Raw genomic sequence first — 23,331 nt, forward strand, 5'->3', positions numbered from 1 at the left:
CCCCATGCAGGACCCGAACGACAACACACCGGTCAGGAGGGACCAGAAATGTCCATCCCACCCCTGGAACAGGCTACTAGTGATGACAGCAGCTCTGTCGACCTGGAACCTGACGACCAGCCCGGACCATCGGGGACCTCTGGGCAGTCGGTTCCCCTCACCCAGACACAGGCCACTGCAGACCCAACCCCCTCTGGGAACAACCGCACAGCTCCCACCCAGCGGGCCCATGCCTCTGTCTCTAGGACAGGTCAAGCAGCGGTGTGTCTACCACTACAGGGCCCCCAGGGTAACCCACCAACCCAACAACAACAGGGACCTGGGAGCAGTGGGAGTGGGCACACCGTCCAGGGGACAGAGGCCCAGGGAAACAGGGCAACTCGGAGGGCTGCTGTGCGACAGGGGGGGGAGGAGAGGCCCAGGGAACCCACTCTCCAAGAGGCCCTCACCACCATCATGGCTGCCTACCACCACTCACAAGAGACGATGGCGACGGTACTGGCCAGGTTCCAGGAGATCCAGGCACAGCAGGAGCAACGCTACATGGGGTTCAGCGACCAACTCAGCAACATCTCAACCGCTATGGGGAGCATAGTCCAGGCCCTGAACCGCATAGAGGACACGTTTCGGGACCATGTGGCATCACACAGGGCCCCTGTCACTAGCCAGGAACAGGAACAGCCTACCACCTCCGCCGGCGCTAGTGGACAGGAGGCCCCACCACAACGACAGCCCACCAGAACCCCACCTCCTGCTGAAGAACAACCGCCCCGCAAAAGGAGCCTGAGATCCAAAAAACCGACAGAGTAGGATGTCAAGTCCCCCGCCAGCATCACATACTCCCTGAAGTCCTCCCACTGTCCCACATTGCCACCCTGTCAAACCTTGAACTGCCCCTGCTCCATCCTGCCACAGGCATATGGACAATGCACCTGTGAGACTGAGAACTGGACTCCGCCATGGACATTACTCCACCCCCACCCATCACTGTTTCACTATCATGTACCAATATCTATGCACTAATAATAAATAACACATTGCACTGAAATCAATCAGGACTCAGCCTGTCTTATTTACAAATGTATGACACATTACATATCAATTACGTATTGTGAACATTGTGAATTACACATACCGAGGTAACTTAGCATTAGTCCATGGGCCAACCAAGCCGAGGTCATGCAGTGGCTCATACAGCACAGAAAAGGGAAGGGAAAATCAAACATCATGTTCATAGGTCTGGGGGGAAACCGACAAAGTAGAGATGCAGGAGGCTTTCAGGAAATGTAAAATGGCATGGGTGATCATTACCTGTGTGCTACTGGAAATACTGTGCTATTACTCTGTCCCTGTTGTCTGTGTCGTCCTCTGAGTCTTCCTCCTCTTCACTCTCCGCAGGCTCCACAGCTACTTCAACACCAACATCTGCACCATCCTCCTGCAGGAAAGGAACCTGATGTCGCAATGCCAGATTGTGAAGCATACAGCAGGCCACGATGATGTGGCACACCTTCTTTGGTGAGTACATCAGGGATCCCCCAGTCATATGCAGGCACCTAAACCTGGCCTTCAGGAGGCCAAAGGTCCTTTCGATGATCCTCCTAGTTCGCCCATGGACCTCATTGTACCGTTCCTCTGCCCTGGTCCGGGGATTCCTTACTGGGGTCAGTAGCCAAGGCAGGTTGGGGTAACCAGAGTCACCTATAAGCCACACACGTTGTCTCTGTAGCTGCTCCATCACATAGGGGATGCTGCTATTTCGCATCACATACGCGTCATGCACTGACCCTGGGAACTTGGCATTTACATGGGAGATGTACTGGTCAGCCAAACAGACCACCTGGACATTCATCGAATGATAACTTTTTCTGTTTCGGTACACCTGCTCATCGTCTTTTGGGGGTACCAAAGCCACATGGGTCCCATCAATGGCACCAATGATGTTGGGGATATGTCCAAGGGCATAGAAATCACCCTTCACTGTAGGCAAGTCACCCTCCTCTGGGAAAATGATGTAGCTCCGCATGAGTTTCATCAGGGCAGACAACACTCTACTCAAAATCTTTGAAAACATAGGCTGAGACATTCCAGATGACATGGCCACTGTGGTCTGGAATGACCCACTTGCCAAAAAATGGAGGACTGACAAAACCTGCACCAGAGGGGGAATCCCTGTGGGTTGGCGGATGGGGGACATCAGGGCTGGCTCCAGCTGGGCACACAGTTCATGGATAGTGGCACGGTCAAGTCTGTATCGAAGTATTATATGGCGTTCTTCCATTGTCGACAGGTCCACCAGCGGTCGGTACACGCGAGGATTCCTCCTTCTCATCCCAAGTCCCAGCGGACGGTGCCTAGGAAGGACAACATGGAGCACAGAGTCAGCCAAACCACAGGTACGTACAGACAGCTTGCACAGTTAATGAATGGCAATGGGTTGAAAGGCGTGTATGTGTGGCAATGCAAGGCCTAGGCCTGTGTGTCGCAGTCAAAATTAAGCCATGTAGGCCCTTGAAATGGCGGCTGCCTGACCTGTGAAGTGGGACAATGGGATGTGAGGTCAATGCGCTGGCGGGGCACACCGTGGCGGTAGGCAGTCGAAGACCGCGGCGCAAAGCCGCATTGGTTAACATTGAAGCCTATGGGTTTCAGGAGCCAATGACGAAGTGCGCCGGCGGTCGCGGTACGCACCGCCGCGGTACGCACCGCCGCGGGCGTGACCGTCATTTTCTATCTGCTTAATCACTCGAGACCTGATCATCCACAGGAGAGGACCTATACTGCAAGTGCTGCTGTGACCTCGGTCTGGAAGATACAATGGCTGCTGCGACTGGGGAAAGGGCCCCTGCCTTCACGTCTGAAGAGTTGGAGAAGCTCGTGGATGGGGTCCTCCCCCAGTATGCGCTACTCTACGGTCCTCCAGACCAACAAGTGAGTACACCGGGTGCACATGGAATGGGCTATGCCTGTGTGGATTGGGGTGGATGTAAGTTGGTGGGGTGGGGGGCGAATGAGGAGTGCAACGCCCGACAGAGGAGAGCATGTGCCATATGGCAAAGTTGGTGGGGGGGGCCAATCACATCTAACATGCAGGTCATTGATGATTTCCTCCTTTCCACCCTGTACATGTCAAATAGGTCAGCGCCCATCAGAAGATCGAGATTTGGCGTGCCATCGCCAAGGAAGTCCGGAACTTGGGGGTCCAGAACAGACGGGGCACCCACTGCCGCAAGAGGTGGGAGGACATCCGCCGCGGAACAGGGAAGACCGCAGAAACACTACTGGGGATGGCCTCCCAACCTAGGAGGGGTGCCAGTCGCACCATGACCCCCCTGATGTCCCGGATCCTGGCGGTGGCCTACCCAGAATTGGATGGGCGCTTTAAGACATCACAGCAGACACAAGGGGGTGAGTATCAGCACATTCTCCTATCTTTCTGCGCAGTGGAGGCGTCTGGGTGGGGGAGGAGGGCTGTGGGTGACATTAGGCCAGGGCGCTTTCTGTAGTTTAGTCCTCTCCCTTAGGCATGGCCCTGTGCCCCCGGCCCCCACCTCGGTAGGGTGACAAGTACAGCCATTGAAGGTCCAGCATCTCCCATGTGCGCGTTTGACGTCTCTTGGCCTGTTGTCCTAGTCAGTAGTACTGAGTAGTGTACCCCGAATGCGCGGCTTAGTGCATTAGGCTCCTGTGTCTGTCCTCTCCGCCAACGGTGTTGACATTGCATGCACTCAACCTGGTCTTCTTTTTTCTCCCCCCACCCTTTCTCTTCATCTTCTTGTGCATGTGTGCATTAGCATCATCAGGCGGAGGAGATTTGGCATCGGAGCACGAGGGAGCTGCAGGACACAAGGCCCCGGTGGGCCCAGGAACAGACACCGAGGGCACCAGTGATCCGGAGGGCGAGGGGAGCACCACGACGGGGACCGCTGGTGAGAGCAGCGAAAGCGTCACGTCCTCGGATGGGAGCTCCCTAGCGGTGGCAGCAACATCCGTGCCCCCCGCCTCTACAGGTACAGCCTCCACCCAGCGCACCAGCCCCGCCCTCCCAGCAGCCCCTCAGTCTTCGCTCCGTGCCGGTTCGCCCAGGAAGGCGCGCGTCTCCTTCGCCCCAGGCACCTCAGCCCCTGCCCCTGTTGCCCCTGCTGCCCTCAGTGCGGAGCTCATTGACCTGGTAAGGACGCTCATTGTTGGGCAGACGACCCTTTTGAATGCCATCCAGGGTGTGCAAAGGGAGGTGCAACAGAGCAATGCGTACCTGGAGGGCATTCATTCGGGTCAGGCTGCCCATCAACGAGCGTTCACTGCTCTGGCCTCAGCACTGACGGCAGCCATTGTCCCTGTTTCCAGCCTCCCTCTTCTTACTGCCTCCAGCCTTTCTCTGTCTCCTGTTCCTCAGCCTATCCCATCCACACCATCAGACCAGCCTGCACACACCTCAACACCCAAGAGCAGCTCATCCAAACACAAGCACCACAGATCCCACAAACACTCACCCAAGCAACACCCAGATGCAGACATGCCAACAGCCACTGCCACCCCTGTGTCCCCCTCCTCCTCGTCTCCCTCCTCCCTCCCTGTGACGTCTACACTCACACCTGCATGCACCCCAACATCAGCCAGTGCTTCCATCACCACCTCACCCTCCAGTACAGTCCACACTCGTGCAGTCACCACCCCCACTGCCATTTACACGTCCCCTGTGTCCTCTCCCACTGTGTCTGTCACCCCCTCTTCCAAGACACACAAACGCAGGCAGCCACCCACCCAACAGCCATCCACCTCACGACAGCCTACAGCACCAGCACCTTCACCCAATGACAGCACACCTGACTCTCCTACAACCACCTCCTCTACCTCCACTTCCATCTCCACTTCTCCTACCCTTTACCTTGGCCCTAAAAAACGTTTCCTGGCTAACCTTGACCTCTTTCCCCCCGATGAGCTCCCCCATCCATCTTCAAAGAGTCCCAAGAGCACCGCAGCCACCACCAGCCCAGCTTCGGGTGTCACTGTTGTGCATGGGTTCTGGAGCCCACCCTTTGCCAGCAGTGACACATCGATCAGCAGCAAGGACACGTCCAGCCCCCACCCCGGCAAGAGGACCCGCAAAAACAAGGGCCTCCGTGCGAGGACCGACAGGGCTGCCCCCAAGGAGCAATGTGCGGCCACTTCACCACCCACACCATCTATGGGAGGCAAGGGCCCGAGAGCCCCATCAAAGGAGCGGAAGGGCAGCAGGAGCGCGGAGAAGGTGGACCCCACATGCCACATCCCAGCTGGGAAGGAGGACACCAAGGAGGCCAGGAGTCCGTCCCCGAAGGGTCCAGAAACGTCACGGTCCGAGGGCGACTGAGCCGGGAGTCCAGGCCAGGTCTGGCTCCCTTGACCTGCTGGATGAGCACCGCTGAACAGGGCCCGCAGTGCAGAAGAGCACCACTGAACAGGGCCCCGCCGTGAAGATAGGCACCGCTGAACAGGGCCCGCCGTGGAGATAGGCACCGCTGAACAGGGCCCGCGGTGCAGAAGAGCACCGCTGAACAGGGCCCGCGGTGCAGAAGAGCACCGCTGAACAGGGCCCCGCCGTGGAGAAGAGCACCGCTGAACAGGGCCCGCGGTGCAGAAGAGCACCGCTGAACAGGGCCCGCGGTGCAGAAGAGCACCGCTGAACAGGGCCCCGCCATGGAGAAGAGCACCGCTGAACAGGGCCCGCGGTGCAGAAGAGCACCGCTGAACAGGGCCCGCGGTGCAGAAGAGCACCGCTGAACAGGGCCCCGCCGTGAAGATAGGCACCGCTGAACAGGGACCGCCGTGGAGATAGGCACCGCTGAACAGGGCCCGCGGTGCAGAAGAGCACCGCTGAACAGGGCCCGCGGTGCAGAAGAGCACCGCTGAACAGGGCCCCGCCGTGAAGATAGGCACCGCTGAACAGGGCCCGCGGTGCAGAAGAGCACCGCTGAACAGGGCCCGCGGTGCAGAAGAGCACCGCTGAACAGGGCCCCGCCGTGGAGAAGAGCACCGCTGAACAGGGCCAGCGGTGCAGAAGAGCACCGCTGAACAGGGCCCCGCCGTGGAGAAGAGCACCGCTGAATAGGGCCCGCGGTGCAGAAGAGCACCGCTGAACAGGGCCCCGCCGTGGAGATAGGCACCGCTGAACAGGGCCCGCCGTGGAGAAGAGCACCGCTGAACAGGGCCCGCGGTGCAGAAGAGCACCGCTGAACAGGGCCCCGCCGTGAAGATAGGCACCGCTGAACAGGGCCCGCAGTGCAGAAGAGCACCACTGAACAGGGCCCCGCCGTGAAGATTGGCACCGCTGAACAGGGCCCGCCGTGGAGATAGGCACCGCTGAACAGGGCCCGCGGTGCAGAAGAGCACCGCTGAACAGGGCCCGCGGTGCAGAAGAGCACCGCTGAACAGGGCCCCGCCGTGGAGAAGAGCACCGCTGAACAGGGCCCGCGGTGCAGAAGAGCACCGCTGAACAGGGCCCGCGGTGCAGAAGAGCACCGCTGAACAGGGCCCCGCCGTGGAGAAGAGCACCGCTGAACAGGGCCCGCGGTGCAGAAGAGCACCGCTGAACAGGGCCCGCGGTGCAGAAGAGCACCGCTGAACAGGGCCCCGCCGTGAAGATAGGCACCGCTGAACAGGGCCCGCCGTGGAGATAGGCACCGCTGAACAGGGCCCGCGGTGCAGAAGAGCACCGCTGAACAGGGCCCGCGGTGCAGAAGAGCACCGCTGAACAGGGCCCCGCCGTGAAGATAGGCACCGCTGAACAGGGCCCGCCGTGGAGATAGCACCGCTGAACAGGGCCCGCGGTGCAGAAGAGCACCGCTGAACAGGGCCCGCGGTGCAGAAGAGCACCGCTGAACAGGGCCCCGCCGTGGAGAAGAGCACCGCTGAACAGGGCCAGCGGTGCAGAAGAGCACCGCTGAACAGGGCCCCGCCGTGGAGAAGAGCACCGCTGAATAGGGCCCGCGGTGCAGAAGAGCACCGCTGAACAGGGCCCCGCCGTGGAGATAGGCACCGCTGAACAGGGCCCGCCGTGGAGAAGAGCACCGCTGAACAGGGCCCGCGGTGCAGAAGAGCACCGCTGAACAGGGCCCCGCCGTGAAGATAGGCACCGCTGAACAGGGCCCGCCGTGGAGATAGGCACCACTGAACAGGGCCCGCGGTGCAGAAGAGCACCGCTGAACAGGGCCCGCGGTGCAGAAGAGCACCGCTGAACAGGGCCCCGCCGTGGAGAAGAGCACCGCTGAACAGGGCCCGCGGTGCAGAAGAGCACCGCTGAACAGGGCCCCGCCGTGAAGATAGGCACCGCTGAACAGGGCCCGCCGTGGAGATAGGCACCGCTGAACAGGGCCCGCGGTGCAGAAGAGCACCGCTGAACAGGGCCCGCGGTGCAGAAGAGCACCGCTGAACAGGGCCCCGCCGTGGAGAAGAGCACCGCTGAACAGGGCCCCGCCGTGGAGAAGAGCACCGCTGAACAGGGCCCCCGGTGCAGAAGAGCACCGCTGAACAGGGCCCGGCAGTGGAGAAGAGCACCGCTGAACAGGGCCCGCGGTGCAGAAGAGCACCGCTGAACAGGGCCCCGCCGTGAAGATAGGCACCGCTGAACAGGGCCCGCCGTGGAGAAGAGCACCGCTGAACAGGGCCCGCCGTCTCAAGCACCGCTCCGCTGGACATCGCTGTCTCGCCACCTCTCCGCTGGGCCCTTCCTGTCAAGCACCGCTCCGCTGGGCCCTTCATGTCAAGCACCGCTCCGCTGGGCCCTTCATCTCAAGCACCGCTCCGCTGGGCCCTTCATCTCAAGCACCGCTCCGCTGGGCCCTTCATCTCAAGCACCGCTCCGCTGGGACCTTCATCTCAAGCACCGCTCCGCTGGGCACCGCTGTCTCTCCACCTCTCCGCTGGGCCCTTCTTCTCAAGCACCGCTCCGCTGGGCCCTTCATCTCAAGCACCGCTCCGCTGGGCCCTTCATCTCAAGCACCGCTCCGCTGGGCCCTTCCTGTCATGCACCGCTCCGCTGGGCACCGCCGTCTCAAGCACCGCTCCGCTGGGCCCTTCATCTCAGGCACCGCTCCGCTGGGCAACGCCGTCTCAAGCACCGCTCCGCTGGGCCCTTCATCTCAAGCACCGCTCCGCTGGGCACCGCTGTCTCTCCACCTCTCCGCTGGGCACCGCCGTCTCAAGCACCGCTCCGCTGGGCCCTTCATCTCAAGCACCGCTCCGCTGGGCACCGCTGTCTCTCCACCTCTCCGCTGGGCCCTTCTTCTCAAGCACCGCTCCGCTGGGCCCTTCATCTCAAGCACCGCTCCGCTGGGCCCTTCATCTCAAGCACCGCTCCGCTGGGCCCTTCATCTCAAGCACCGCTCCGCTGGGCACCGCTGTCTCTCCACCTCTCCGCTGGGCCCTTCTTCTCAAGCACCGCTCCGCTGGGCCCTTCATCTCAAGCACCGCTCCGCTGGGCCCTTCATCTCAAGCACCGCTCCGCTGGGCACCGCTGTCTCAATCACTGTTTATGGTTCACTGTGCCCACCATGCCTCCTCCTTGACCAGTGGAGACTGTCATCCACCTGATGGACTGTGGCTTTGCACTCCCCAGGATGGTACAGTGGGCAGCCCACCCACTGTAGAGATATTGAGAGACTGTGGCTTTGCACTCCCCAGGATGGTACAGTGGGCAGCCCACCCACTGTAGAGACATTGATAGACTGTGGCTTTGCACTCTCCAGGATGGTCCAGTGGGCAGCCCACCCACTGTAGAGACATTGAGAGACTGTGGCTTTGCACTCCCCAGGATGGTCCAGTGGGCAGCCCACCCACTGTAGAGACATTGAGAGACTGTGGCTTTGCACTCCCCAGAATGGTCCAGTGGGCAGCCCACCCACTGTAGAGACATTGAGAGACTGTGGCTTTGCACTCCCCAGGATGGTACAGTGGGCAGCCCACCCACTGTAGAGACATTGAGAGACTGTGGCTTTGCACTCCCCAGGATGGTACAGTGGGCATGGTGGCTCCTCGTGGATCTGGCGTTGTGGACTCATGTGGCTGTGGTGCCCCCCACTTCCCTTCCCCCTGAGGTGCCTGTAGTTTTTACATCTGATGCCCCTGCAGTGTTCTCTCCAAAGGACTCAGGTCTCCTGTGTGGGCTTTGCCCTTGTTTCTCAAAACTTTGGCCCACGGACATGATGAATTCGTAGGATGTGCAGGACTTGTTACTTCAGTTATACACTGATGTGTATGTCATTAGTTTTGTTGTGAATATCTTTCATGGTTGTACGATAATTTTCAGGAGCTTTTTGGTACATAAATATTTATTCCAAATTTGATTATGTCCTAGCATTTTTCAGGGGTGTTTGGGTGGTGTCACTGTGACTTGTTGCTCTGCATTGGTGTGTACATAGTTGGGGGGGGGCGGTGGGTCGCATATGTGTGTGCCCGTAACCTTTCGTCCTCCCCCCTCCCGTGTGTCGTAGGTGCAGTACTCACCGTTGTCGTCTGCGCCGGACTTCGTACTCGTGGTAGATGAGAAGGTAGACGAGAGCAGGTAGGATGTTTAATTCGGGTTCCATGCTGTCCTCCTTCCTCCTGGAGTGCGTAGTGGTGAGCGTTTTCCCGTCCGTAGTCTGTTTCCGCCGTGTTTTTATCGGCGGTGCTCCCGCCCCGGAAAAGGTGGCGGATTGGTGAGTTGTGATAGTGTGGGCGGTACATTGTCTGCCGCCTGGCTGTTGGCGGTGACCGCCGCGCTGTTTGTTTGTACCGCCGTGGCGGTCGGAGTGTTAAAGTGGCTGTCTGTGTTGGCGGTTCCCGCCAGGGTCAGAATCCCATATTTTTTACCGTCAGCCTGTTGGCGGGTTGGCCGCCGCTTTAACACCAACTGCCAGGGTTAGAATCACCCCCATAGTGTATCTCTGTCTCCAGCGACATGCAATTGCCTTGAGTACCCGGTCCCGGGTACCGATACTAGTTCACTTGGTTACTACTTTCTGGTAGGGAATGTTTCCCAGGATGGTACCTCATGCCCCAACCATACATTCATCCATCTTGCGCCCTGAAGAAGGTGATGACCACTATTGCGGTTTTGCTCACCGAAACGCATGTCGACTGCAATTGAACTGATGATCTGGAGACAATACATTGTACTTGAGGAACATGAAAATAATGAACAGGAAACTGTGATGGGTGCTGAAATCACTATAAGTATGTGCTAGGTATTGCTGATGACGCACATCTCTCCACAAAGTAACAATTTACAAAACAGCAACAACTCATACAATGAATAATTACCTCTTGCAGATATTTGAGAAATGGTATCAGACATTGATGTTCTTGAATTCTATATTTCAGTAAATATGCCTGTGAGGTTTGTTTCAATATATCAATAGTATGGTTTTTGGTCTGCAATTTCAAAGTTTCAATAGTACCTTGATGTCTGGGGAGAGTGGCTGTAGTATGACTGAAGTTTGATAGTGAGCATGTGAGAGTTTTTTTAGTATTTGGCGGGGAGTGGGGTTTACTGCGTTAGTAACTATTTGTTGAGAGCAATAAATTGTTCATTTTTTAATAGCTATATCTTAAATAAACATGAGGAGACAAATGTAAAATATACAATTTTATGAAATTCTAAATACATAATTTATGAACAAATACGTCTTGAAACTATATAATATTGATTGTGCAATAAATAGTTTTTGCAACAAAGATATACATTTCTGCTGAGGGATATGTCAGTAGGGGGGCGTGCATGGGATATGCAAAGCATTTAAATTGATAAGTGACACTGTTATGTAAATGTGAGTGGGCAGTTTTTTGGTTGCCATGGCTTGCTCACATTCAGATTGGATTATTCCAACAGCTCCTATTTGGAGTTGCCAGCATACCTAACTCCACACTTACAAGCAGTCCAGAATTCCATTTCTTTCCTAATCTTGCAGATTCCTCCTCGATTTTGGGTTTCCCGCCACATACGTCATCCTCACTGGCTCCCAGTCATCAAGAGGATAAAATTTAAGGCCCTCATCTTTGCCTTCCGTGTCTTTATTCAATGAGGTCCTCTTATGTTACAAGGAAATGTAAGCCCTATTGCCAAGTCAGATCCCTGAGATCTAATATCCCCAAATTGTTTAATGTGCCTTGTAATCATAGGGCTCAAAGAGGCGGCAGGTCACACAATGGACTGCCAAACCCCCTAATGGGACCCTGACAGAGAGGGTTATACTGAAAGGGGACCTTGAGCACTTCAATACCACTCTTTGAAGTCACCCTGTAGGAGGCTGGCTTGGTTTGTGGTGGGTACCAGAGGTACTTACACCTTATACCAGGTCCAGTTACCCCTTATTAGTGTATGTAGTCAGCATCTAGAAGCCAAGATTCTCTAGTGGTAGTGTGCATGAGCAGCCAACGTCTAACTAGGAGACATGCAAAGCTCATGCAATACCATTGTAGTCACACAGCACTCACACACATGAAAGAAAATACTCAATGGTACACAAATCAAGGTACTTTATTTCGGTCACACACTTCCCAAATATACCTTAGAGACTATACTCCCTTAGGAAGTAAGTGATATACACATTATATACACTAGTATCCAGAAACAGGTAAGCACACAGTCAGAAAACAGGCAGAGAATAGAGCAAACAGTGAAAATCACAATAGTTAGAAATAGGCCTATAGGGAACACAAACCATATGCTAAGAAAGTGGAACAGTGGCGGCCGGCAGCTTTAGGAGGGAGTGGGGCGGGCAGGTAGCACACACACACACACACACACACACTCATTCTTTCACACACAGACACCCAATATGTACATCCATTAACAACACTCATAACATTCAAACATGCATGCATGCATCAAACATTCATTTTAAAAGTTTACACACACTCATTCTTTCACACACAAGTACGCATGCACGCACACCCATTAACAACACTCATACCATTCAAACATGCACGCACGCACCAAACATTCATTTTAAAACATCACACACACTCATTCTTTTACACCCACACCCACATCCATTAACACACATAACATTCAAACATGCACGCACCCACCCCACTCTGTGACAAAGTGTCACTGATTGACACTCGCCCTGGGCACTTCAGGGCTTAAACCTGAAGCGCCCAATTCGAAGTCAATGGGTGACGCTTTCCTCGTCACCCGGGGAGGGCCTGGAGGCACCTTTGCTGAGCCTAGGAGGTCACGCCCATAGGAGCTGTGACCTCCTCAGCCCAGCAAAGTTCAGCTCAGGCTGCCAGGAGTCTGCGCAAATCACACATGCCTCACTCCTGGCTGCCTGACCTGAACATGAAGAGTGTGTCAGGCTGACCTTTGCTCAGCCTGACACACTCTTCATGAGGGGCAAAAGCTGAGGGGGGGGCTGAGGTGGAATGTGAAAGTTGGTTTCCCACCTAGGTAAGTGTAGTGTGTAGAGGGACACTGGGAATGTAAGAAAACATCCAAGGTAAGTAGTAGAACCCAACCCAGAGCTGAGGAAGTCAGGAGTAAATCACTGTAAGTTTCCTAAAAACACACAGAATTCATGACAAAAGATAGTGCAAGAACCGGAAGAGACTGCAAGACACCAATGATAGATTCCTGGACCTGAAGACTTGTGGAAGAAGGGGCCCAAGTGAAGAAGCACTGAAGAATCCAGGGAGAACAGGAGCCCCTGCTAACCCTGATGAAGATGCAAAAGGAGAACAACCAGTGAGAAGACAAAGTCAGTTATGCACCCAAGAAGACAGATGCGGGTTCCTGGTTGGTGCAGATGATGTCCCATGCCGTACGGATGATTGCAGTCTGGTTTGCATTGCGGGATTCTGCCAACAAACTTGGCAAATGCAAAACTCACAGTTGAAGGAAAATGACGCTGCCTGGGACCAGAAAGGACCAGGTCGACTCTAACCAGAATGGGAATCAGAGTGGGCCTTCAGCAGTCCAGAGAGCCCTTTGAAAACCAGGCAGCACAACTAGGAGTCCCACAAGACGAGGACAAAAGAAGTGCAAATGGAGGCCCATGCACCACACTAACAAAAGGTTCCACACTCCCGGAGAATGTCACAGGAGGGAGTGCTGGGGGCCGGAGCTGCGCTGTGCACAAAGAACTTTGTGGAAGGTTTCACACAAGCCTTGGCAACTGCAAAAAACATGTGCACAGGGGTACTGTCTTGTGTGGGGAGGCAAGCCCTTACCTCCACCAAAAGTGGACACCTGGACTTCTGGACCATTGGGACCACTTCAATCCACCACCCGTGTTGCTGGATCCATGTACTTTACCAGGAGCGGGGACCCAAGCCACCAGTCGTTGCTGCAGAGGGTACCTGCTGGAGTAGGGAAGTGATTATGTCACTCTACAGGAGATTCCTTCATTCTTCTGGTGCAGGCTGAAAACTGGAAGCCCTCTGAGAATGCACGACTGGGAAAAAGGTGCAGTTGCTGGAAGGAGCTGAAGTTACAATGTTGCAGAAGTTGTCCTGGCTTCTTTGTTGCAGTTTTGTAGAGTTCCTGGGAGAGCAGATGCATTGTCTTTAGTAAGAAGGTGAAGTAAAGGTTGCAGAGGATTCCCACTGGAGTCTTGAAATCCGAATCTGAAGAATCACCCAGAGGGAAGACCCTAATTAGCCCTGAAAGGTGGATTGGTCACCTAAACAGGTAAGCACCTATCAGGGGAGGGCTCTGACGTCACCTGCTGGCACTGGCCACTCAGATGCTCCCAGAGTTCCCTGACCATCCTGAAAACAAGATGGCAAAACCCAGGGACCCTCTGAAGGAGCTCTGAGCACCACCCCTGGGGTGGTGATGGACATTGAAGTGATCACTCCCCTTTCCATTGTCTAGTTTCACACCAGAGCAAGGACTGGGGGACCCTGAACCGGTGTAGGCTGGGTTATGCAAGGATGGTACCATTTGTGCCCCTCAAAGCACTTCCAGAGGCCCTGGGAGGCTACCCCTCCCATGCCTGTAACACCTATTTCTATAGGGAGAGGGTGTAACAAGCAGCAGGAAGGCAAAAACCTGTTTGTGAGGTGGCAGCAGCTGGGGCTGCTGGAAAACCTCAGAAGGCTGGTTTGGCAATACTGGGGATCCACTGTGGAGCACCCAGACTGCATGGAATTATACAACCAATGCTAGATTCAGTATTGTAGTATAATTCTGAGATGACAGACAGCTCACATGGCCATATTTGGAGGTACCATTATGTAGCTAGACATGGGTAGTGACCTGTCTAGTACATATACAAAATGTCGCCCTCGCACTCAGGAAGTCTAATAAATTGGTCCTGGATGATGTGGGGGCACCTCTGCTAGTGCAGGAGTGCCCTCACACAAAGGTACTCTGCACCCAGCCATCAGGGCAGGAAGGCAGAACAATCAGGCCACTGTCCTTTGAAAAGTAAGTGTCAGGCCCTCTCACCCTTCCAGCCCAGGAAGACCCTTCAGTATGCCGATGTGTGCAGGTGTGACTGAGCATTCTGTGTTTGTGTTTGTCTGGGTGAAATGCACAAGGGAGCTGTCAACCAGCCCAGCCCAGCCCAGATGTGGATCGTAAGGCACAGAAGGATTTAAGTGCAGAGAAATGCTTCAGTTTCTAAAAGTGCATTTCTTAAATAGTGATATAAAATCCAACCTCACCAGTTAGCAGGATTTTGTATTACCATTCTGTCCATACCAACTATAACCTGTCTACACCTTTCTGATCAGAATTTACCACTCAAACAGTATTTGAGGGTAGCCCTAATGTTAGCCTATGAAGGGAGCAGGCCTCAGAGCAGTGGAAAATGAGTTTAGGAGTTTTCCACTACCAGGACATATAACACACACAGGTATATGTCCTGCCTTTTACCTACACAACACCCTGCTCTATGGGTTACCTAGGGCCTACCTTAGGGGTGACGTATATGTAGAAAATTGGGAGTTTAAGGCTTGGCATGTACTTTTAAATGCCAAGACAAAGTGGCAGTAAAACTGCACTCCCAGGCCTTGCAATGGCAGGTCTGAGAAATGGTTAAGGGGCTACTTATGTGGGTGGCACAATCAGTCCTGCAGGACCACTAGTAGCATTTGATTTACAGGACCTGGGAACATGCAGTGCACTTTATTAGGGACTTAGCAGTAAATTAAATATGGGAGAGAGCATATGTACTTTAGCACTTGGTTAACAGTGGTAAAGTGTGCAGAGTCCTAGAACCAGCAAAAACTGTCTCAACAAGTGGAGGGAGGGAGGCAAAAAAGTTGTGAGTGACCACCCTAAGGCTGTCAGGTCTAACATTTGGGGTGTTGAATTTGTTGGGATTATAAAACTACCTTGCATGCCCTCTGATCCTTGATTAAACTCCTGAACGTGTTCCCCACAGTGCCAAACTCATTCGCAAAAGAGCTGGAGCTCTACACATTCCAGGGGTTTCGAGTTATCGGGCTGGGGTACAAGGCGATCGGAGCTGGCACCCACGATGACTTTGACAGTATGACAAGGTAAGAAGTTTCCAGGCCCATAGAGGCCACATCACACTAGTCAGCATCTGAAAACAGGAAAGGAGATATTCAAATAAAAATCAGGGCAACTTATTATCCTTACTCACTTGCATTGAGGAGCAGGCGACTTAAGGCACAAGAAAGCTAAAACAAAGCCAACTGGGCTTATATAAATGCCAGTCTCCCGGTTGAAGCGTTGCAGAGCTTGGTAGATGGAATCCAGGGTAGCTAGTCTCTGCCTAAAGATCACAATTTGCTGATATTGTCCACACTTACAGGCTAAATTTCCAAGATTAAATATATAACATCTCTATATTGACAAATTCAGTTCTCGCTAGGAATAGTTGCCCTTGATTTATCTAGCGTTCAGTGTCAGGAGGAGACCTTAGGGGCAGGCTGGGGTCTGGTAGAGTTTCTGAGAAGATTCATTGAGGTGGACTGGTGTCCACACTTGGTTGCTCACACTCTGGTGAATATCAGTGTGATCTCCTGGTTTCCTTCTCTTCACCGCTAGGGAGAACGTGGAGTCAGACCTGCAATTCCTGGGACTCTTGATATTGGAAAACCGCCTAAAACCTGAGACCAGCGGAATCCTGAAGGAGCTGAAAGTGGCCAACATCCACACCGTGATGATCACAGGTATCTTCTGGCCCTGCCGCGTCTTCTCAAAATGACTCCATCATTCCTTATTTCTAATTACTTCTGATATCAGTAATAATAGTCTACAGTTATGTTAAAGTCCCTCAGCTTTAATAAGAATCCACAAACAGAACAAAATACCCTACGAAAGTATCTCCACGAACTGTAATAAAACTAGTCCCACACATGCCAAAGACCTCTCATCTCAGGGAAAACAAACTGAGCATGACCAGAACTCACTGTCCTGACAGACAAAGCAGACCAGAGACAGCACCCCCCAGACAATAAACCCTGTCCATGGCTGGACACTGGAGCCACCAACATGAGGCAGAAATATTATCTAGTCTTTAGCAGAACCTGCTGAAAAAAAGCAAGACTCACAGACTTGAGAATGAAAACTCATTCAGCAGGGACTCCCATGAGACAGCACTCATTGGCCTCAGGCATCACTCACTCACTTTAGGCAACACCCTAGTGTGAACCTGCACAAACTGACTTGAGGTCACACACAGTCACCTGAGGCAACACATAGTGGCCTGTGGCAGCACTCACTCAACTGAGGAAGCACACACTGACCAAAGGCATCACACACCGACCTGTGGCAGCACACAATGACCTGAGGCAGCTCGAATTGACTACAGGCAGCACAAACTGACCAAAGGCATCACACACTGACCTGTGGCAGCACACAATGACCTGAGGCAGCTCGAATTGACTACAGGCAGCACACACTGACAGGAGGCAGCACACACTGACCTGACACAGCTCAAGCTGGCCGTAGACAGCACACACTGACCAAAGGCATCACACACCGACCTGTGGCAGCACACAATGACCTGAGGCAGCTCGAATTGACTACAGGCAGCACACACTGACAGGAGGCAGCACACACTGACTAATGGCAGCACACACTTACCTGACCCAGCTCAAGCTGGCGGTAGACAGCACACACTCACCAAAGGCATCACACACTGACCAGTGGCAGGAGACACTGACCAGTGGCAGCACACGCAGACCAGGGGCAGCACACACTGACCTGTGGCAGCAGACACTGACCAGTGACAGGAGACACTGACCAGTGGCAGCACACACTGACCTGTGGCAGCACACACTGACCTGTGACAGCACACACTGACCTGTGGCAGGAGACACTGACTTGAGGCAGCACACGCCGACCAGGGGCAGCACACACTGACCTGTGACAGCACACACTGACCAGGGGCAGCACACACTGACCTGTGACAGCACACACTGACCAGGGGCAGCATACACTGATCAGTGGCAGCACACACTGACCTGAAGTAGCGGACATTGTCCGGAGGCAGCAGACACTGGCCTGAGGCAGCACATGTAGATTGGAGGAAGACACACTGACCTGTGGAAGCCTACACTGATCTGAGGTAGTACACATTGACCCAAGGCAGCACACACTGACTGAAGCAGCACACACTGACCGTAGAAAGAACACACTGACTGTAGACAGAAGACATTCACCGGAAGCAGCACACATAAGCCTGAGGCATCACACACTGAAAGTAGGAAGCACGCATTGACCTGTGGAAGCAGATACTGACCATATAAAGCACACACACACCGTAAGCACAAACACTAACCTGAGGCAGCAGACACTGACCTGAGGCAGCACACAGCACACAGTGACCTGCAACAGCATACAGTGACTGAAAGCAGTACACACTGACTCGAGGCACCACACATACTGACCAGAGGCAGTACACACTGACCTGGGGTAGCACACAGTGACTGAAGGCAGGGCACACTGACTGGGGGCACCACACATACTGACCAGAGGCAGCACACACTGACCTGAGGCAGCACACAGTGACTGAAAGCAGTACACACTGACTCGAGGAACCACACATACTGACCAGAGGCAGCACACACTGACCTGAGGCAGCACACAGTGACTGAAGGCAGCAAACACTGACTGGAGGCACCACACATACTGACCAGAGGCAGCAAACACTGACCAGAGGCACCACACATTGACCTAGGTCAGCACACACTGACCTGGAGCAGCAGACAATGATGTGTGGTGGCACACAATGACCTGTGACAGCACAAACTGACCTGAGGCAGCACACAGTGACTGAAGGCAGCAGACACTGACTGGAGGCACCATACATACTAATCAGAGGCAGTACACACTGACCTGAGGCAGCACACAGTGAGTGAAGGCAGCACACACTGACTGGAGGTACCACACATACTGACCAGTGGCAGCACACACTGACCTGGGGCAGCAGACAATTATGTGTGGCAGCACATACTGACCTGTGACAGCACACACTGAACTGAGGCAGCACACAGTGATTGAAGGCAGCACACACTGACTGGAGGCACCACACATACTGACCAGAGGCAGTACACACTGATCTGAGGCAGCACACAGTAACTAAAGGCAGCGCACACTGACTGGAGGCACCACACATACTGACCAGTGGCAAAACATACTGATCTGAGGCACCACACATACTAACCCGAGGCAGCACACACTGACCTGAGGCAGCTCACATACTGACCGGAGAGAGCACACACTGACCTGAAGCAGCTCACAGGGACTGAAGACAGCACACACTGACTGGAGGCACCACACCTACTGACCAGAGGCAGCACACACTGACCTGGGTCAGCACACACTGACCTGGGGCAGCAGACAGTGATGTGTGGCAGCACACACTAACCTGTGACAGCACACACTGACCTCAGGCAGCACACATACTGACCGGAGAGAGCACACACTGACCTGAGGCAGCACACAGGGACTGAAGGCAGAACACACTGACTGGAGGCACCACACATACTGACCAGAGGCAGCACACACTGACCTGAGGCAGCACACACTGACCTGAGGCAGCACACAGTGACCTGAGGCAGCACACACTACCTGTAGGAAGCACACAATGACATGTGGCATCACACACTGATCTGTGACAGCACAAGAAAAAAAAGAGCCTGTGTGGGTGGTGTTGGCCAGGTGGGTACAGGCATGATCCTGTGTGGGCTGTGTGGGCAGTGTTGGGCTCAGATTTTAATTCAGACACAAAGGGCCTGATTTATAAGGCCCTAGCACCCCCTTAGCATCACCATAGCGTTATTTTTTTATTGTGAGGCGGCCCTAAAGTGGCTTTTTACAAGCGCCATAATTACAAAGTGGCTCAATGCGTGAATTGCACCACTTTGTAATCCATTGCCCCACATTATGCCTGCACCAGGCTTATTGTATGCAAATGGGTGTTTCCTCATTAGGGAGGCTGAAGAAATGGCACAAAGAAATCTAAGAGAATTCTTTGCACCATTTTCTTCAGCACTTTTAACGCTTGCTCAGAGAAGACGTTGAAAGGGGGCATGTGAGAAGCTGGCCTGGTTTCTAATGGGTACCAGAGGTACTTACACCTTATACCAGGTCCAGTGACCCACCTTAGTGACACAAGGCCAAAAATATCTTAGAGGCAATACTCCTTCTGGAGGTAAGTATCATACTCAATATATACACTAGTAACCAAAATCAGGTAAGTAAACAGTCATAGAATAGCCCAAACAGTTAAAAACACAATACATTGCAATGGGCCTAGGAGCAACACAAACCATATACTAAAATAGTGGAATGCGAAAGTCGGATTCCCCCCTATGCAACCGTAGTGTGTAGAGGGGCACTGAGAGTGTAAGAAAACACCAAAGGTAAGTAAAGTACACCACCCCAGAGCCCATGAAAACAGGAGTAAAGTACAGCAAGTTTCCTAAGAACACACTAGAAGTCATAGTACAGGATTATGCAAGAACCAAGCAAGTCTGTAAGAAACCAACAATGGATTCTTGGACCTGGAGACCGGTGGAGAGAGAAGATCAAGTCCACAAGTCAATGAAGAGTCCAGGAAGAACAGGAGCCCTGCCAACCTGGATGAAGGTGCAAAAGTGGATTCTCAGGTTAAAAAAGATAGCTGCGGGTTCCTGCTTGGTGCAAGTGATGTCCCATGTTGCTGGATGCAGGCTGTTTGTGTCGCTGGATTTGGCCAACAAGCCTTGGTTCACACAAAAAATGCTTCAAAGAGGAGCTGGCCGGACCCAGGAGGGACCTGGGGTCTCAACTCGGACTGAGGAGACAGAGGGAGGCTCTCAGCACTTCAGAGAGCCCTCAGAATTACAGGCAGCACCCACAGGAGTCCCAGGACACGGGGACAAAAGAGTTGCAAAGTGCAGTTGTCACAGCACTACACAAAGGGATCCCACGCTGCCGGAGAACAACTCAGGGAGCTGAGCGTCTCAGGATAGAGTGCTGGGGAGCTGAGGTACGCTGTTCATGAAAAACGTTTGATAGAAGTGCACAGGAGAAGCTGTAGAAGACACAATGCACAAAGGTACTGTCTGGCACTGGGAGGCAAGCCCTTACCTCCACCAAATTTGGACAGTCAGGATCGCTTTAGTCCACCACCTGTGTGCCAGGGATCATGCTCGTCAACAGGAGAGGAGTCCCAGAGTACCGGTCGTCATTGCAGAGAGGTGTCTTCTGAAGCAGGAAAGTGACTTTGTCACTCCACGGGAGATTCCTTCAGTTCATCCGGTGCAGAATGAAGACAGGCAGTCCTCGGAGCATGCACAAACTGGAAACTGTTGCAGTTGCTGGCTGGAGCTGAAGTTGCAGGTCACAGTAGCCTTCCTGGATACTTCGTTGCAGTTACACAGGTTCCTGGAGCAGTCTGTGTTTGATCCAATGGTCAGAAGCTGAAGCAGAGGATGCAGAGGAGTCCTGCTGGAGTCTTGTAAACCGAATCTGAAGAAACATTCAGATAAGAGACCCTAAATAGCCATGAGAGGGGGATTAGCTACCTACCCAGGTATGCACCTATCAGACGGGGTCTCTGACGTCGCCTACTGGCACTGGCCACTCAAATGCTCACAGAGGATCCCCACACTGTGAAATCCAAGATGGCTAACGCCAGGGACAATCTGGATGAGCTCTGGACACCAGCAATGGGGTGGTGATGGACAGGGGAGTGGTCACTTCCATTTCCTTTGTCCAGTTTCGCGCCAGAGCAGGGACTGAGGGGTTCCTGAACCAGTGAAGTCTAAATTATGCAAGGAGGATACCGTTTGTGCCCTTCAAAGCCTTTCCAGAGGCTCTGGGAGGATACCCATCCCATACCTGTAACACCTATTTCCATTGGGAGAGGGAGTAACACCGTTTATATAATAAAATGCATTGTTCAGCCTTCCTGGGATTGAGCTGCTCAAGAAACCTTTCTGTGAGGTGGCATCAGCTGGGGCTACACTGGAAACCTCAGAGAGCTGGTCTGGCAGTACTAAGGGTCCATGGTGGAGCCCCCAGAGTGCATGGAATTGCCCCCCCCCATACCAGATTTGTATTGGAGGTTTAATTTCACAATCTTAGACACCTCACATGGTCATATTCGGAGTTACCATTGTGAAGCTACATATATGTATTGACGTATATGTAGTGCACGCTTATAATGTTGTCCCCACACTCACCAAGTCTGGGAAATTGGGCCTGGACAACATGGGGGCACCTTTGCTAGTGCCAGGGTGCCCTCACACACAGTAACTTTGCACCTTGCCTTCAGTGACTAAAGGTTAGGCACATGGGTGACTTATAAGTTACCTGGTGCAGTGAAAATGGCTTTGAAATAGTGGGTGCACTATTTCACTAGGCTGCAGAGGTACTCCTGAAGCAGTGTTTGTCTGAGCTACTTATGGGTGGCAAAAGAAATGCTGCAGCTATAAGGATCTCCTGGAACCTCAATGCCCTGAGTATCTAGGTACCATATACTAGGGACTTATAAGGGGGCCCAGTGTGCCAATCTGAATTGGAATATGGAGTCACTAAGCTATAGTGCCAAATGTGGTAAGTAGAGAGACCATAAGCACTGGAGTTCTGGTTAGCAGAACTCCAGTGACACAGCCAAGCATACTGACAAAACATATTGGCCACAAGCTATGAGCACTGGGGTCCTGGCTAGCGTGATCCCAGTGAGACAGCCAAAACACACTGACAAATAGGTCTCAAACTATGAGCACTGGGGTCCTGGCTATCAGGATCCCAGTGAGACAGCCAAAACACACTGACAAACAGGCAGAAATTGGGGGTAACTTGCTAAGAAGGATGGCACTTTCCTACAGGGCATACTATTGAATTCAATGGGCCCCTATGTACTGTTCAGGGTCAGCGCCAAGATTGTGGCACTAGTCCTGCAGAGGACATCAATATCATCCAAAATGTTTACGCTGTTGCCCCCTACCCTACACCATGGTGCACCATATCTTAGATATGGCACACACATGGTGGCGGAAGGGGGCGCATAGGGGCACAAGGAAAGTGGCTCTTCACTGGGTGCAGTACCCCTTTTCCTAAATCTGCCCCAAAGTTTTGTAGTGATGAAAAAGAGGGTCACCTGAAGGCAGAGTCAGGGTGATCCGGAAACTCAATACGAAAGTTCTTGGTCTGTTATTTAAAAAAAGCATATCCCCAAAACATAAAATAATTGGTGTAACGTTTCCAAACAGTTGTTGTTGTCCCAAGGTCCCATGCTCTCTCTAGACTCCAGGTGACTCTGAGTGACCTTTAGAGTCGTATGCCATACAGTAACAATGCTCTATGAGTGTTCTCCCCTCTGATTACTTTATCCAGGTGACAACATTCAGACAGCAACCACCGTTGCCAGGAAGTGTGGCATGATCCCGAAGAACAGTCAAGTGATACTCGTTGAAGCGTGCGCCCCGGAAGGATCCACCCCTGCGTCGGTTTCCTGGCAGCCAATAGAATACCCTGCGGAGGTTGACAATGACGACACAGATGTGAGTAATGTCCAGCTGTTGTGCAAAGGAAGGCAATGGTACTGTGGAAACAATCCCTCACTCACTCACTCACTCACCCACTTTCTCACATATTCACCCATCTCTCAATATTCACTCACTTGCTCACTCCTTCTGCACTCATTCACTCAACACTTCCGAGCTAACACCTCACTTACCTGCTCACTCACTCACTCACTCACTCATATATTCATTCCTCTTAATACTCACTCACTCCTTCTGTCTTCAACACACTCATTAATTTGCAATCTTGCATGTTCACTCAAGAGTCACAACCTCACACCTCACTCACCTGCTCACTGTCTCACTCATTTTCATATTCACCCCCTCTTAATCCTCATTCACTAGCCCACTCTTTCTGCACTTGTTTACTGG

At 53.2% G+C, this 23,331-nt stretch overlaps 1 protein-coding gene across 1 annotated transcript in view; it reads left to right on the top strand.

Moving 5' to 3' along the window:
* The window catches only part of LOC138265202 (probable cation-transporting ATPase 13A4), a 146,176-nt gene that overhangs the window by 93,752 nt on the left and 29,093 nt on the right, over positions 1-23,331 (top strand). Inside the window, exons 17-19 of the mRNA XM_069212746.1 lie at positions 15,354-15,471; positions 15,986-16,110; positions 22,772-22,938. Of these exons, the coding sequence (XP_069068847.1) occupies positions 15,354-15,471; positions 15,986-16,110; positions 22,772-22,938 (410 nt within the window). The remainder of the gene's footprint in view (positions 1-15,353; positions 15,472-15,985; positions 16,111-22,771; positions 22,939-23,331) is intronic.

Source organism: Pleurodeles waltl, chromosome 11 (genome assembly GCF_031143425.1).
Source record: "Pleurodeles waltl isolate 20211129_DDA chromosome 11, aPleWal1.hap1.20221129, whole genome shotgun sequence".
Lineage (NCBI taxonomy): Eukaryota > Metazoa > Chordata > Amphibia > Caudata > Salamandridae > Pleurodeles > Pleurodeles waltl.